At 37.1% G+C, this 17,938-nt stretch overlaps 1 protein-coding gene across 1 annotated transcript in view; it reads left to right on the plus strand.

Moving 5' to 3' along the window:
* Window positions 1–17,938, plus strand: part of LOC150102134 (polypeptide N-acetylgalactosaminyltransferase 16-like) — a 135,587-nt gene that overhangs the window by 51,657 nt on the left and 65,992 nt on the right. Inside the window, exons 3-4 of the mRNA XM_090398794.1 lie at window positions 10,332–10,427; window positions 10,521–10,588. Coding sequence (XP_090254920.1) covers window positions 10,332–10,427; window positions 10,521–10,588 — 164 coding nt within the window. The remainder of the gene's footprint in view (window positions 1–10,331; window positions 10,428–10,520; window positions 10,589–17,938) is intronic.

Below are 17,938 nucleotides of genomic sequence, written 5' to 3' on the forward strand. Positions count from 1 at the left end.
CTCCCTTTGGAAATAAAGTTACATAATTTATGTAAAAAATTTAAGTAAATTATATTAAGAAAATATTTAAAAGTAATTTTAAAACTAAACTTTTTTAAAAGAAAGTTTGAAATTTTGTTAGGAGAATTTTGGGGAGGGAAAAAAACATTTAAATGAATCGGATGCAATAAAGGTTGTGCTCATTTCTAGATATTTCTCAATCACTAGTCTGTCATGAAGATAGCTAAGCGTTCTTTCCAAATTCCGGATCTATTTTCCTTTTTGTTATTGTTGGCCTACTTTATTATGGTTACTCAATAGTCTGAGAAGACCCGTTTCTGTATTTTGCGACGTTTTAATATCCTCACGAAGTTCATTTTTCACATTTATTACCCTTTCTATTTATGAGTTGTGTTCCTAATGTTTCCGTATAAATAGCATTTACCCAGCAGTCATTTTTCTTTCATGTTTCCTTATTGGCGATTTGATTTCTTTATCTACGGACCACATGTGTTTCTTCCTTCTTTCGCCACTTATATCACGATGCGCTGGCCTTGTGAATCTTTTACGTAGCACCGCTTGGAGCATTAATGTTCTTAGCTTATGTCACGAAGGTTGATTTTGATTCTGTATATCAACAGTAACCAAAGTGTGACCCATGTACCACTTGTGCCTTGCTAAGCTCTTTTTGTGTCGACGTAAACATTTTGAATTGTTTTTGCGATTCATTTATATTGAATATTTATGGGAAATTAGCGATTTACATGAAATCGGAATGTGTTCTCGAGGTCATGTTTACTATGTTAAAGGCTAAACTTGTTTCCACCAGTTCTAGTCTGTTGATGTAAACATTGTCGAAATGAGACTTTCTTGGCACCCCTGAAGACAGACTTCAGTTTCCCTAGTAGTTGCTAATGGTATGAGGAAAACTGGTATGTCGATAGATACGTACAGGGTGGATATTTTTGTCCTAATTAATAGACTTGCCCTGTCTAACCTCGGATAAAACACGTTAAATAGAGCAATTTCATCCTGCATGACGTATTTGTTTCTTGACATATTTCTTTCTGTTTTAACATTATTTTTTGTCTTAACCTTTGAAAATCCGTAGGCGATCTAGTCGTCATTGTTGGATTGAGTGCATTTCCATAGATAAAACGTGGTGCTTCTATTTGACTATATATATATATATATATATATACACACACCACTTCCACTGGACACGATGTACTCTGGCAAAAAACGACGATGTCATACATAGAAAATAACAGTTATATAAGAAAATTTAAAGAAGCTGCTAATATGCTAAAAAAACCCAGTGCAATAAAAATCAATATTTAATTCTCCATCAAGTGTGGTCAGCTCTAATAAAAAAATCTACCTCAATCTGAGCTCGGACTGTATGAACAAGAACACGTGACATCGTCCAGTATTGTTCAACGTCAATAACGTTATATATCTTCTTCTTCTTCTTCTTCTGCAGCTTCTCCCACTTAAGTGGGGTCACTGTTTGTTATGAGTCTCCTCCACACCTTCCTGTCTTGGGCTGTCACCACATCCAAGTTCTTCATCTTCAAGTCCTCTTCTACCAGCTCCCTCCATCTCTTCTTTGGCCGCCCACGCTTCCGCCTTCCTTGCACATCCATCTGCATGACCCTTCTTCCCACATATTCGTCCTCCCTCCTCATCACATGACCAAACCATCTCAACCTTGCCTCCTGTATTTTCGCTCCTAAGTTCGTAACTTTCACTGTTCCCCTGACATAGTCATTTCTCAGATGATCCTTTCTAACGTTATATATCTGCATTCTGTTATTTGAGTTTTATGAATAGCCAGACGGTTATGGTTTGTATTTATTAATTCTCTTGTTTAAACTTTAAGTTATACTATTTACACCCTGAAGATGTAAATCCTACGATTTACGAAACTTGTCGGGAACTATTATTTCAGTGTTTTATATAACTGAATAATAAAAAAAAAAAAATGTGGTGTAATCACCGAAATATATTTTTTTAACCAATTAGTCACAGAAGTCTACGCCTGCAAATACCTATATGTAGTTAAATGCATACTGTATATACAGTTCTTAACCATATTCATATACATGTGTACATTCGGTTCTTTAGGAAACTTGGCTGTTCCAACCATCAATTAACTTTGAAATCCTGAAAATGTGTAGAGAAAATTGTTCTGGTCGGTGACGAGAATAGAACCTGGAAGTCTTTTTCAGCTTCTATTCTCCATCTTGGTTGCGATGCTACTTAATAGTAATATCAAATTTAGATGGTCATAAATTATTAGTATTATTATTCGTGACACCTCCAAGGAGTCCGAAGACTCATCGTGGGAGGACACCTACTCCACAACTGTCTCCACCTCTACTACCAATTATCTCCATCAACACCATCTACCGCCCACCACCACCACAAGTAGTATTTTTTGTCTGTAAATTGCGTGTGTTCTGAAGGACCGATTTGTCTGTATGCGGGATGAAAAACCCGAGTTTCCGGGAGAAAAAACCCTGCTACCTCCGTATGAGATCGGCTAACTCACCTTTGATTGAAAAAGTCCACATAAAGATTCCTCCGTCACGACGAGAATCGAACTTAGGCCTTTTCCAAATTTGATTGAAGTTTGGTTAAATGGTTGCAACTTATAATAAAAGTTGATAAAAAGTATATACAAAAAATCAACTAACGCCTTATGAACAATTATTAATTTTTAAGATGGTTTTAAAAGATTTACAGTTGTGGCAGGAGGGTAGGTAAATTTAAGTTTCGATTTTCCGACTTTAGCAATGTTGAGCCTGTCAACAGTAGCTAACATTGTCAACAAGGAATAAAAAGGATGCGAGAGAATGAAGACGAGAGTAAAGGTAAGCTATGGATGTAGAATATACACAAAGAAAGTGTGCACGTGGGTGGTGAATCTCGTGTTACACGTATCGGTTTGACCCAGAGCGGTGTTACTCAGTGTACGATTCAGCTACTGTTCACCGCCCCCCTCCAAGAATTGTTTGTCTCGCACTGTGCGACTGGTTTTCCACTCTCAAATCTAAAATTGACTTCGAACAACTGCAAGTACTTAACGAACTGGCGAGAAATCAAAATGAATTAAATAATTGGTGGTTTTCTTTGAAACATTTAGGAGGGCGGGCAGAGCAACCACATTATGTATAATAGTAATAACATAAAATCTGCTGTACACTGAAAATTTTGCTCAATTGTTTCACGTTGCTCCAAATCTCCTCAAAAAATTAAAAACAAGCACGGAAGTGAGTCTTATAATTAACTTGTTCTCGCCGTATTTGCAAACATGACTTCGTCTTAAGATGTCAGTGTCAAATAGCATCAATTATACTCGCTGTTATTATTGGACTGGACTTTGAAAGGTATTATTCTTGTTAAGATCTCAAAGGTTATTGATGACGATGGTGACAAATTGCATTTTTTTCAGTCAGTCTATCCATATCAACCCTTACGTTGATCATAATTCCAATATAATTAACGCTGTAACTTATAACAGCAATTGCAAGCTTTCGGTTGCAGTTTCTTATGCCTTTTAGTTATGGTTCCTTTCAGAGAAAGCAGTTCTTATAAGCAGGGAGGAAAAGATGATGAGCAAGTTTTCTGTGTGGATAGTAGGTTGCACATTTTATTCCTCGGTTACATGCAGGGGCGGCTCGTGCATTAGACACTGCAGCACTCCCAATTTTTCTCGCTATATAAATATATTTATTAATTTATTTATATTTGCTTGTAATATTTAATTTTATCATCAACAATCCTATACAATTCTCTTATTTTATATAAAAATAATAAAAACTCATCTTACTTAGGAGGGCGAAGGTCGCTAGCAGCACTTTGTTTACCAGTGTCATATTATTACGCGAGCAAGCACAGGCACGTCATAGTGAGATGCGAGCTATTAGCGTAATGCGACACTGTCCGTCGCGCAGTTCCACTGTTGTTTATATGCAGTTTGTGCCAGTAGTAGAATGTTCGTAGTGCTTATCGTGTTTGCTCCGTCTCTTTAAATATTTGGACATTATAATTAAAGCAGTGTTTCTCAACCTTTTTTGGATCATGCCCCACTTCAACGTCTCTAGCATAATAGTCAGCCAAATTCTGAAAAAGTATAATATAAATATGTACATGTACGTTTTCTAATTTCCCCCCAAAATATTCAAATTGCTCCCCTGTGGGGCGTACGCCCCAAGTTGAGAACCACGAGCCGCCACTGGTTACATGGCTATTACAAGGATACGCAGCAGGCAAGTTTCTTATGATAACGTTACCACAACACAGGCTTCAAACACGTGAATCAGTCTTTCTTCTAATAAGAAAAAAAAAAAAAAAAAAATTGACATTTGACGTCCTTAGACGCCTTATGGTTTGGCGATGATGTCTTCTGCTAGAATAAGTGGTAGGGTCGCAGATTCCCTTTCCACACAAAGTTTGTGGGACAATCGCAAACATCCACGGCGGGATTCGAACCCACGGCCTCTTGGCTAGAGAGCGGACACACTAATCACTCGGCCAACCAGCCCGGCGTCTTACTTCTTCCTCAATTTAAGTGTGCACAAGCATTGGTTTTTGTAAACAGGGTAACTTTCTTCTAGCGCTATTTAAATCTGCGCATGTAGGCTGCACATGCGAATACGGAGCTGGACAGGATTGAAGTTGGCGGTGGTAATGCCATCAATTTTTCCCATCAATTCAATCACCGGTACCCAGTCAGAGATAGCTTGCCCAAGACTCCAACTAATCATAAACAGCAATCAGTTGAAGAAGCTGGCAAACAAGTACAACCATAGTCGATTTTCCTGAGTGTACGGGACGAAGAACCAGAGTTTGTGAGAGAAAAAAACCCGCTTGTCCGTGACAGAGATAAACTAACTCGAGAAACGTCGAAAAAAGGCTTAGAAAAAGTTCATCTAGTCGGCGTCTAGACTTGAAATTAAGTCTATCTTCGGGCAAATTGATTACTTTTAAAAAATAAAAATATTCAAAAATTCAATTAATGAAAATGATGTTGAAATCAGAACAAAAATGAACGATTTGATAAGAACAGTAAGCGCAACAAGATGAAGCTGGAAATTGTCAGTTGAATGTAGAAAATAAAACTCATCTCCGAGCTTTGGACGAAGAAATTAATATAGACCACGTTATCGCACTGAGAGGGATTTCGTTTCCTTTTTCAGATACCTCTTAAAAAACCGGATCTCCCCCAGTTATTTGTGAACAATGACAAACCCACTGAATACACGCAAATAAAAAATAAAATAATAGCCCCGTGGCTTGTGATGCTTTTAGCAGTTCTAAATAATCCTAACCATTCTATTTTTCAAATATTTTCTGTTAATATAAGTTTGCAAGACGATTAGCTTAATACTTGGGATAGGAGTGAACTGACATTTTTTTTTTAGAGATTTCCATGCAAAAAGTTTCATTGAAAAAAAAAAAAGGAAAAAGAAAAAAAAAAAACCGTTCCATAGTTGCACATGTTAAAGTTATCTTAAAAGAAAAAATTTCGAAATCACATTTAGTAATGCGAATTTAAAATAAACAATTTTAATCTATTAGGGTATAATGTATTCTATAATAAAATTGTTTTATTATACGTTTCTGCTTTTAAATGAAGAAGGGATATCAAATTGTTACTAAGAAATTAAAGTTGATAATGTAAATCGCGCTACACTGAACAGATAGCATCAACTTTTTTTATATGGCATTATTACGCATTGTTGTACTCGATAGTTCAACAGCATTTGCAGTTAGAGCAATAAATAACGCTCACTTTTAACCAGGACAATGTAATTCATATTAATATACTGATAATACTCCCTATAAGGGAATACAAGACGTTAGCTTATTATTATTATTGATACATATGTAATCGAAATGTCGCCTTAAATACCGATGTTAAGTTTCTATCAACCCTGGACGAATCACGCCGATTATAAAACATTCTAGAAGAGCATTTATACACTAATTTCTGTCTAGGCCTGGTCTACCAGAATACAACATTTCGGCTGAGTCACCTTCGTGTCAACTTAAAACACGACAAATTTCATCTAAGGAATTAATGCTTACCAATCCAGCTCTTATGCAAATGTTGCGTTCTCTTAGCTCTATTCAGAAACTTTTTGAAACTTCGGAAACAAATATTCTTTTGTAATGTTATATAAAATAATGTTGGATACTTATTATCCGTTCGTTATTTTATTTTATTTAAACGTCATTGTATTTAAACATTTCAAAATCAACTGCTATTCTTAAACACTTCAATCATAGCAAAATTCATTTTAGTTGCCAGTCGCGCATTAACATCACAATTTTTATGGTAGATTTCATTCCTTACAAATTCCATATTAAGAATAAAATATCAACGTATTTTGTTTGTTTTCTACACTCATTTTTGCTGATGCATGGAGAAAATACTCGATCATTGATTCTTAACGTGCACGTGTTTTTGAAGACTCGGTTTTAAAAAGGTAACTGACGGTTGCAAAGAAACATTTTTTTCCCCCTACCTCTAGTCTGCGTTTATTCACTTTCAGAAGAGGGAGTGAGGGGATTTTTTTGGCCTTGACACGACTGCAGGAATCTTCTTTTTCCCTTCTTCAGGTATTTGCTAAAAATGCTCTCTGCAGCCCCGACACAGAGGGAAATAACCGAGCACATTGTTCGCATCCAAATCCTCTCCTACGGCAGTCTCCATTTTTTTCAATATGCGATCTACTTTTCAAATATTTGCCTTTCACTTCCATTCAACGGTTGCGCTTTAAAGTAACGGTGAATAGTAGAATGAAAAAACATCAATCATTCTGTCAGTCATGTCTCTGTTTGTAAATATCCTGATTCGAAATAATACATTTCTAAGGTTGAATACCACAATATCTTGAGGATTTAACCGAAAGACCGCCAGATGGCACCACTCTAGCATCAGATTTTCTGAATTTTTTTTTTCACTTCAAAAAGATGCTCGCTTACGTTGATATTAAAGCAACCAATGGCCTATGTGCTTTTATTGATGCTAGAGATTTATTATCACATAAATTGCTTAAATAAACATAAGCATATGTTGCACACATTTCTAATTTAAATTTATGAGAAACATCATTTTTTACCAAGAATCATAAAATCGAATAAAGTACTTCTCACAGAGTTAAAGAAATAAATCTAAATGTAGGCTTTACGCTGGAGTTAAAAGTTCTTTAAAATATAGTTAATAGCGAGTGAATTATGACATCTTCAGATGTTTATACATTTTTCCCAAAGACGTATTTGGAAAACAAAGTTAATATTCAAATAGCTATGTGTAAAATGTTAGCTAGGCAAATATTTAGATGAGGTTCGATTGTTTAGAGGAGACGAAATTTCTTTCATAATAGATCTCAAGTTAGAGCCTCCGAAGATCAGTCGGTATAGACGAAGCCGATTGGCTGGAGAGGCCAAGGTTCGAATTCCGTGCATAACGCTACCCCACCAACCGTTGGACACCGTAAAGGTGACAGTATTTGTATAGTCTCTTCAGTTTTTTTGTTTTTTTTTTCCTCTCTTTTCGTTCTGGGATATCCTTAACTGTGTGGAGTAAGAATAATTAGTTCATTTTTCTAATACAGGTATACCACTGATTTTCCGACGCCATTAGTTCTCGAGAATTACCTGACCAACCGAGGTCAACTACTATAGACCTATAAATTGAAATATTTAATACAAATTGTTGATTCCAATAATTAAATGAAATAAATTAGGATTCAAGACAATACCTATAACTTCCGTCATTAAAGCGATGAACAAGAGGTTCCTTCGTTGGTGTTCGTCCACTCGGCCAAATTTTCTTCTTTAGGCCTACTTTCTATATCCTTGAAAGCAAGTCGCACTTTTTCCATACTCAAGCAACTCGACTTTCTCCTGTCCTTTGATAGATAAAATCCTGTGAAGTCTTTACCAACATTTTCATTATTAGAATTATCAGACGTTAAGACAGGCCATAACTTGTGTCAGCATTTTCTTTTCTTTAGTGTGACATTTGTATCTTTGAGCGATACTTATCCTTCATAGAGCATAATATTCTTTGGATAAGGGATGTAGAGTTTGGTGAATACCACGCAAGAGTTCAGTTCTAGGATGAGCCGAACAGTTCTCCAGCATGAGAATTTTTCAATCGTTTGGTGGGCCTACAGATGTGCACCATGCTCGGCCTTCAGATTTTTAGCCATTTTTCAGTAATTTTTTATTTCTACTGTATATTAAGGTGAATTTTAATTTTAATGCTTTTTAAAACTAAAGGTCATAGGGCATTTAGTTTCTCCTGTCACCAGCAGCTTATGTCTACTACGTTCGAGTACTCTACGACAATAATTGTACCCTTGGATTGTCTAAATCCTGTTCGCCTTACTTCGTCCTCTGCTGTTAATGTTCTTCATAATGTGCATCGCCAGTACAACGCAGTTTCATCAGCATTATACACCTACTCGTACCAGAATCGTTTTAGCTCTATGTTAGCGAATTCGTCCACATACTCAATAACTCTTTCGCAGTTTACAGACCGTCATTTACCGCGAACTTTATGGATAAAGATTGCCTGGCGCTTCTTAAACCTTTGAAACCATCCTTCATCACAGTCAGCATTGAGTATGCACTTAATTGTTTAGGCGCATCTGTGGCAACCCATTCAAGTAGTCAGGTGATCACAGTAATTTCAAGTGCACTCTCATAATCCTGTCTGGAATAAAGGAGACGCCAGAAAATCGGTGATGCACCTGTATTATCTGTCCAGGTCATTCTAGGTCGCTGCGGTGTTTTTTAACTACTAGAAGTCAAACGTCTAGTGTTGTTTTTTGTAAACTATTGGGTCTAAATATGTGGCCCACCCGGAGCTATTTTTGATGTGTTTTAGTGATATTTCCCTCCATTCTGGGATTGATCGAATTTTCCTCCTGTCCTCGTCATTTGACGTGTATGCCATGCACAGTATCTTCAAAAGGTTTCTAAACATATTAAAACACTCATTGCTTTAGCAATGAGTGTTTTAATATGTTTAGATGAGCCATCTTTGTGTTATACGCTTCCCAAGTAGATGGATCTTTCTACTTTTCTAATTTCTACTTTTTTGCAATTTTGATGCCAAAATGAGGAAGAACAACATTTCGGAATAGCATTGTCGTGTCATTCACTTATCTCGAAAGGTCTCGAGATTCACTTACTGCGATTATGATGAATTTCATCAATTATGCATGATATTGTGGACTTTATCAAAATCAAGTTTTAGCAATCTCCGATAAAGTGTCAACTTTTCTTCCCAGTGATCATTTAATATCGTACAAACGAGGGATAATAATAATGCTGCACCCCGCCTTCAATTCTCTCATCTTTTTGGGTAGAGCAATAGTGAATGCATGATGTCAAAATTTTGCAGGATGATTTGGATAGATTGGCAGTCTGGGCTAATGAGAATGGACGTCAGTTTAATGTAGCAAAGTGTAAGGTTATGCATTTTGGGGTAAAAAGATTAGCAGCAGTATATCACACTGGTGGCACTATACTCCAGGAGGTTGACGAAGTCAGAGATTTGGGTCTGTTGGTGGATAGGGAATTGAAGTTTAGGAGGCACATAGCAAAAGTGGCTAAATCAGCTCATCAGATTACTTGATTATTGAAGAATACTTTGACGAGCAGAGGCGAGCAAGTTATTGTTCCTCTTTATCGAGCCTTGATAAGACCCCATCTAGACTATTGTGCCCAGATCTTGGCACTTGGGTTTCTTCTTGATGGGGAGGGAGGTAGAGTGGATCCAGAGGCGGGTGACCAAGATGATAACTGGTCGGTCTATGGAAGGAACTTTATGAGAACTGGTTGAAGATCTGAGGGTTACTGAAATTGGCTGATAGGCGGAAGAGGGGTGATATGATTGAGGCATTCAAATTACAGAAGGGTTTTTACAAGACTAATTCAGAGGAAATTTTTCGGAATTGGTCTGGTGATGGTTTGGAGAGTGGTGAATGAGTAGAATAAGTTTCCAGAGTCTGTTATGGATGCTGTAACTGTAAATGAGTTCAAAGTATGATCGATACTGTGCGAATACCTAATAGTTGTTCTTGATATGGTGTTTAGGGCCTCTCTCGATGAGTTTAAGGACTATTTGGAGCTGCCTGTAATAATAAAAATAATAATAACAATACTGTTTAATATGTATTTCCTCAATAACAGTTTCTAATTATTTAAATATCCATGACTTTTTTGGTTGTGATTTTTTTTTTTTTTACATTGACAGGTATTTAATTAATTTTTTGTTCAGTAGTTTTTATTTGAAGCTTCGAGCTAACATAAAAAAATGCTTGTAGGTGTAAACAGCAGAAGTACTTGCAGTCCACCACTGTGAGTGTGGTCATTGCTTTCCACAATGAAGCCCGTTCTGCTTTGCTGAGGACAGTGATGAGGTAAGTATTACCGTAATCCCCAAATTGTACCTTTCACTTTCAATTATGGTACTTTCTGCATTTGCCTCATGTGTTTATTAATTTTTTTGTCAGCGTTCTGAGCCGTTCTCCAGAGGATTTGTTGGAAGAGATTATCCTGGTGGACGATTTCAGTGAAAATGGTGAGTGTTCATTAGGGTCTGTATTTCCCTTTATTTTTCTATGTATATGTACTGAGACAAATTTAATCAATATAACATTGCATCGATTATATACTTTCTAAACGACAATTTTATTAAACTCAACTACTTTGATTATTTTAATACCTTATTTCCTTTATCCCTCAGTGAAAATGGTGAGTGTTCATTAGGGTCTGTATTTCCCTTTATTTTTCTATGTATATGTACTGAGACAAATTTAATCAATATAACATTGCATCGATTATATACTTTCTAAACGACAATTTTATTAAACTCAACTACTTTGATTATTTTAATACCTTATTTCCTTGATCCCTTTTCGTCATTCTTGCTGACAAACGAATCAAGTCTTGCGCTAGTTAGAAAAGAGGACATCACTGCTGTTTGTCAACTACCGCTTGCTTCACTTTCCCTTAAAAGTTAGCAAACCAGTCTCGGAGCTCTTTTAGACAGGTAAGAGCTAGGGTCAGTGACAGTTCAATGCTCCAGACATGCCCTGTGGTGAGTTTCTCTATCTAACGTTATTATAGCGACAGCTTTGTTAGTTGCTGTATGCGTCTGTCTACTTCTTTTTGTTTATTAAGCCCATGCCGTCTTCGCCAATAAACCGGGGAAAGTTCGCAATTTCGTTATCGGCTTTTCATTCGTGTAGAGTCTTATGTTATTGAGCTGAGTGTCGATTTAATAAGACGACGGGGAAATTGGCGGAAGTGGAAAAATAAATTGGGAAAATTGACCGTTTATTGATTGAATTAATACGGTACTATTTTCGAGGTATTTTAAGCATAAAAAAATAAATTGTGCACTAAATACTATAGAATTATTGTTCAGGTAGCATAAAAAGCTAATCATAATTTCCAATACACACACACTAGAATAAAAATACTTCAAACCACGCCGCCGTCAATATGGATGAAACACATCACTACCTACACTTCGTATCCATCACATATTTCAATATAATATCAATAGTATTACAATTTTAATGTGCACTTCGCATCCATGGTAACTTGGACATATATATACACACACGTTAAGACATTGTTTTGGTAATGGCCTAGCTCACGTTCAGTATGCATGCTTATGCACGGTAGTAGACGATACGTATTAGTCGTTGGCCTCTTTTAAGATATTTATCTGGTACCTTTTTTTAAAGTAATTTATACGGTGAAATTGCGATACAAAACGTAATTGCAGAACTTATTTTTAAGTTATAATGAATATAATAATTGAGGGCATTGGTGGATAGAGTTGAAGTTTAGAAGACATTGCTAAGGTGTCCAAGATAGCTCATTGGATTACTTGGTTATTGAAGAACACACTAACATGCAGAAATAAAGAACTTGTTATTCCTCTTTATAAGGAGTTGATATGTCCACATCTAGATTACTGTGCTCAGGCATGGTCTTTTGGGTTTCTTTGGGATGAGGAAGTGGTAGAAAAGATTTAGAGGAGAGTGACCAAGTTGGTGAGTGGGGTAAGGAATACTCCCCATTGATAGATTAAGAGTTTGTGGATTAAAGAGGTAGGTTCATACGCGGAGAAGAGGGAACATCAGAGAAACATTTAAATTGCTAAAAGGTTTTTATGAGATTGATGCAGGGAAAAGTTCAGCAGTGGGATAGTGGTTAAAGAAAAGAGGTGATCCCTGGTAAATAAGAGTGTGGTTCACAAGGAGTGAGGACTAGATTTTTCGGTTGGAGAGTGGTGAATAAATGAAATGCGTTTTCTGACTCAGTTGCCATTCTCCAAGCAAAATATCTTTTCCTCACTACCTTACTAACAACATTCTTACTCAGTTTACATGGATGACTAGTTTCCCTCGCATTATTCACTCATTGTCTTTTCTCTTGTTTTGTATATAACACAAAGCTTGTTTTTAACTTTTTTTTCACCTAACAATAACTGTGTATATGTGTATATATATGTGTGTATATGTATGTATATTTTTTTTAATTTATATATTTAGTTAATTTTTTTTTTTTGTTTAAACCAGAGGTCAGTTGTTGTTGTTATTATTATTATTAAGAGAGACCTCCAGGTAGTCAGGGACTCATTGAGGGACGCCACATACTACACACACCAGCTATCATACTTATTCTTGAATTCACTCACACTGATTGGATTCACAACATCCAAAGGCAATCCATTCCAATCAGGCACCACCCTCTGAGAAAAAAATCTAGCCCTACTCCCTTCTTAGCGGCATTCATTCTCAGCTTCCAAGGATACCTGCTTGTTCTTTCCTCGCCCTTCATAAATTGAAATATTCCATGAACTGAAATCCTGTATAACCCTTTCAAAAGTTTGTAATTCCCAATCATACCATCCCTCTTTCTCTCGTTTGCTAGTGTCTGCAGTCTACATATTCTCGGTCTGTCTTCATAATCAGTATTCCAAAATCCTGATATCATTTTTAACACTCTCTCCTTTGTAATATCTACAATATATCAGAATCGCAACGGAAACCAGGAGACCAGACATCCTTATCTTTACATGTTAACGTTGGTTTCAGCATTTCAATTATCTTTAGAGTTGTATTTGTAATCTTTGCTACATGGCCCTTAACTTCAACTTCCTATCTACTAACACTCCAAGATCCTTAGTCTCATTAGTTTCTTCTAGCATAATCCCACCAATATAATACAACATTGGATATCTAATCTTGCTGAAGTGAAAGACTTTCAATTTACTGAAATTGAATTGACACTCATTTTCTCCTGCCCACAATTCCAGTGTATTCAAATCATTCTGTAAGTACTGCATATCAGCAGCATTCCTGATTAATTACCCTACCTATCTTTGCATCATCAGCAAATAGTTGTATGTCGGTTGTCAAATCCTTCCCAATATCATTAATGTACAAATTGAATAACAGTGCACAAGCTTTGATTCTTGTGGTACACCATTGTTTATTTTATTTTATTATTTTATTTTTATTATTAATTACTGGTTATGGATAGTATTACCCTTACATCACGTCCAGTCTTGATATAAGCCAAAGCCTTTACAAGTGTTTTAGAATGACTACAATGATAACTAGACATTCTCTGGTGGCAATGCTGTGCCACCAGTGTTCCCTGTAGGGCCTCAAGGAAAGAACGTTTATACCCTTCTGGTTAAGCCCAAGTTGTTTTAAGACCTTATAGCTATCTGCCTCCATACGCCATGTAAAGAGATGGTGGTGCTGGTAAACTTTGGAGTCGCCCTGTGCTCCTCCCATATCTTACTAACTAGATCTTGGTTAGTCTTATAATAGTTTATCTTATTATTATGGCTATAAGCTAGTGGACACCCACCTGAGCATCAACTACCCAAACATCACCATCTCTTTTAATCACTAAGTCTGGCTTACGCAAATTCGCAGAGGTTGTATAATATGGTTCCACCGTGGTCTCTCAACTTTTGTTCTTAAAGTGGTTGTTCAGAATGGAGACCACAGCGTCATGCCTCTGCACGCTTATCCCATGGGTGCGGAAGCAACACTGGGCTATATGAGGCAATGTCTCGCTGTACTGGCAGCCAGCCCTACAGTTTGAGTTGTCACTACCCGATTGAGTTGTGTGGGCTCCAGTGGGCAGGGCATTGATCCTCGTCCTGATAAGGTCAATATACTTTACCCCAGGGAGGAGTCTGGTGCCATTCCTTACCCAAACATGCTGGGAGGCACCAGATATGACTCTTTTTAAGGAGCACCATCTACAGAACAGTGCAGCAGGGATGCCCATCTCTTGTGTTCTGCAGGTGCTGAACTCAATTAAGGTACGTTGATAATGGGCCAGCTTTAGCTCGCCTAAAGTCTTCTTGTATTAATGGGCTATAGAAAGCCTCTGTGCAGATAGTTCTAACTGCGCGATTCTGAACAGCCATAGACATGGGATCAGCCATATAAGTGATGGAACCCCGAGCCTGCCGTCCATCACCCTCGTGTGGAAATATACAGTAGGGATGTCAGGTGGCAATCGGAGCTATGATCTCACGGCTGAACGAATAGCCCTGTCCATTCAGGACAGTACCAAGATATGTCTTACCAAGCACCAACTTGTGGTAAAAGCGAGGTAGTAGATAGTGGGAAAGGAGAAACAGTCTTTACTGGTGCTTGAAAGCGAGGTAGTAGATAGTGGGAAAGGAGAAACAGTCTTTACTGGTGCTTGAGAGGAGCTTTCCTCAAAGAAGTGATCCCAGCTTCTAGGATAGAAGGGACAGAAGACCATCCCTTTGGGGTGAACGTGTTACCGAGGTATCTCCACTCTTCCAGGATGGTCAAAGCATGCAACGGCCTCCTGTGCAGGGAAAACTCAATAGTCTCGACCGTAAGCTTCTTGTCATGACCAGAGAGGGGACAAGAGCTAAAGAGTAGGACTTCTCTTGCAGAATCACATCCGCTGTTACCTCTTTTTGATATCTGTCAGTCAGCTAACCTCATATCCATGCCAATATTCTATAATCCAAACATATTCTGAAATTTATGTAAGTCTACCATTCTGTATTCTGTAAAAAGCCTCGGCAAAATCCAAAAGTATCATGGTGTATCCATTCCTCTTGTCTAGTTCAAAGGTAACATTGTTATAGAATTTGAGCAAGTTGATAAAACATGACCTTCCCTTAATAAACCCCATGTTGTTCATTGCAAAGTAGAGATTCACTGTCAACCCATTTCTGAATGCGAGCCCTAACCAATTTTTCAAAAATCTTCACCATCACTCCTGAGATACTAATTGGGCGATAGCTGGATACATTGGTCTTTTGTACCATGCAATGTAATTACCATACATTCTTTCCATTCCTGCAGAATCTTTCCTGTTATGAGACTCGTATTAAACAGCCTGGTCAAAGGAATAGCTAGTTCAGCTGAACACTCTCTTTGCACACGTGCTAATATCCCATCAGTCCCTATTGCTGAATTCTTATTCAGTTTATGTGATAGCTCTAATACCTCGTCCTCATAGACCTGCGTTTCTTCATCCAGTGAAGAGGTAGCAGTGAACTCAATGTCGTGTACAGCAGGTTGATAGCTCTTAACAAAATGGGCACTCATTAGTTGAACTGCTTTTGCATCTGTAACCCTCATGCAATCTGTATTTAGAAGAATTATTCTGCCATATTCATTATTTTTTTTACTTGCAGCATATCGAAAGAATTCTTGTGGGTTATCTTTAGCATGCAGAGCCACTTTATTTTCCTACTCAGACTTTGCTTGCCGTACAACAGTAATGACTATTCTAGCTTGCTGTTTATAATTTTCATAATGGATATTATCCTTATGCACATGGTATTTCTTACGAATCTCTTGCTTAATAAGATTACCCACCCATTTGATTCCTACCTTATTTATTCTTCGAAATCTCGGGTCACATTTGATATTGTATCATTTAAGTATTGTTTAAATGCTTCCCATGCACTGTAGATATTCTTCCCATCCAGCAACCAATCCCATTCCACTGAACTCAGTGTGCCCCTCAGTTGGTCGTAATTTCCTGCTTTGTGGTTCAGCTTGTAACTTTTTCTGAATGGAACATTCATAAACTTAGTCACTTCCCAAGTGAGTACCGCATGATCACTGCCACCAACCGGAGGCAGTATAGTTATGTCTTTAACTGAAATGCCTATAACACTATAATCAAATCTAACACTCTTTGAACTCCAGTTACTTTTGTCACATGCTGCTTGAAGAAGTTATCCCGCAACAGCTCAATAAGTGCATTTTCATTCTTCTCAATTAAAGTCTCCCATTATGATTATTCTTTTTATGCCCATCGTCTCTATTTGCTGATGCGTTTCTTCACCACTAGCAACCGATCCACCAGGTCTATAACATCAGTAGCTGCTCGTGGCTTGAAATCGTGTGGGTGCTGCAACTTTCGAAATATACATACACACTATAAGTACAATGTATATGTGTTTGGATAAAATATCAAAATTATGATAAAAATTAAAAAAAAAATTAAACATGAAACAATATTGTTTATTATCGATAAAATTATATAGTTCGGTATAATTCAAAATTACTTAAAAATAAAATATATTCTTTTTTTTTATTTCATGAAAAAATATTGTTTATTATCGATAAAATTATACAGTTTAGAATAATTCAAAATTACTTAAAAATAAAAATCCATTCCTTTAATTGTAACTAAAGGAACGGATATACAATTTTTGGACATTACAATTAAATCCTTAATGTAATGTCCAAATATTTAAAGAGACGGAGTAAACACGATAAGCACTACGAACCCTCTACTACTGGCGCAAACTACATGTAAACAACAGTGGAACTTCGCAATGGACAGTACTGCATTACACTAATATAGCTCGCATCTCACTATGATGTGCATTTTTGCATGCGTAGCAATATGACACTGTGGTAAACACAGTGCTGCTACCGTCCTTCACCCTCCTAAGTGCTACAAGATGGATTTTTATTATTTTTTATGCAAAATAAGAGAATGGTATAGGATTGTTGGTGGTAAAATTAAATATTACAAGCAAATATTAATAAATATATTTATATATCGAGAAAAATTGGGGGTGTTGCAATTCCATAGTGCCTATGCACGAGCCAACCCTGGTCCCAACATATTGACTAAGGTAACAAACTCTGCACCTTGGGTAGACAGTTGGACAACTTGCAGATCCCTATTCTTCTCTAGTGCCGTAGACAGACATGTTTGCACACATTTCATTGGTCCGAACCAGACGAATACACTCGAAATCACTCTCTCCTCGTAATCATTTCCATGATAATGCCCATTCTTGTCATTAGCACAGTTATATAACATTGTTTCTCTTACGCTCACATTCTCACCATTCCTCCCTTTATTCCTCCTTCTTTATTCCTATATAAGGAGTAGGTTAGGCCGTTTTAGCCCCATCTAACTTTTGGAGACTGAGTGGGAAGTTCAATTTCCATTGGTAGCTAATCAGAGATAGCTGGCTCAAGGCTATCACTAATTAAGCGACACACACCGAAGAGATAGCTAACAAGTACCGCCATCTCGCGGTACCTATTCCTAACACAATAGTTTTAATGTCTGAAAATAGTGTGGGTTCTACAGTTGATTTTCTTGAGTTTATGGGACAAAAAACTCGTTTCCGGGAGAAAAAACCGCTTGCCCATGCCAATGATCGAATAACTCGGGAACCGGTCGAGAAAAAAAAAAAAGCTTAGAAAAAGTTCCTCTAGTCGGCGACTAAAATCGAATTCTTGACGTCTTTCTTCAGGTGGTTTAGCGCTGATGAGCATAAACACCACTTCCACTGAGCTGCTCAATGGGGATAATCTGCAAAGCATCACTCCCTACTGGTAGTGCACAAACAACAACCAGATTTTCA

This window comes from Typopeltis vanoorti, chromosome 10 (genome assembly GCF_054136105.1).
Source record: "Typopeltis vanoorti isolate ZY-2024b chromosome 10, IOZ_Tvanoo_1.0, whole genome shotgun sequence".
In the NCBI taxonomy this organism is placed as follows: Eukaryota; Metazoa; Arthropoda; class Arachnida; order Uropygi; family Thelyphonidae; genus Typopeltis; species Typopeltis vanoorti.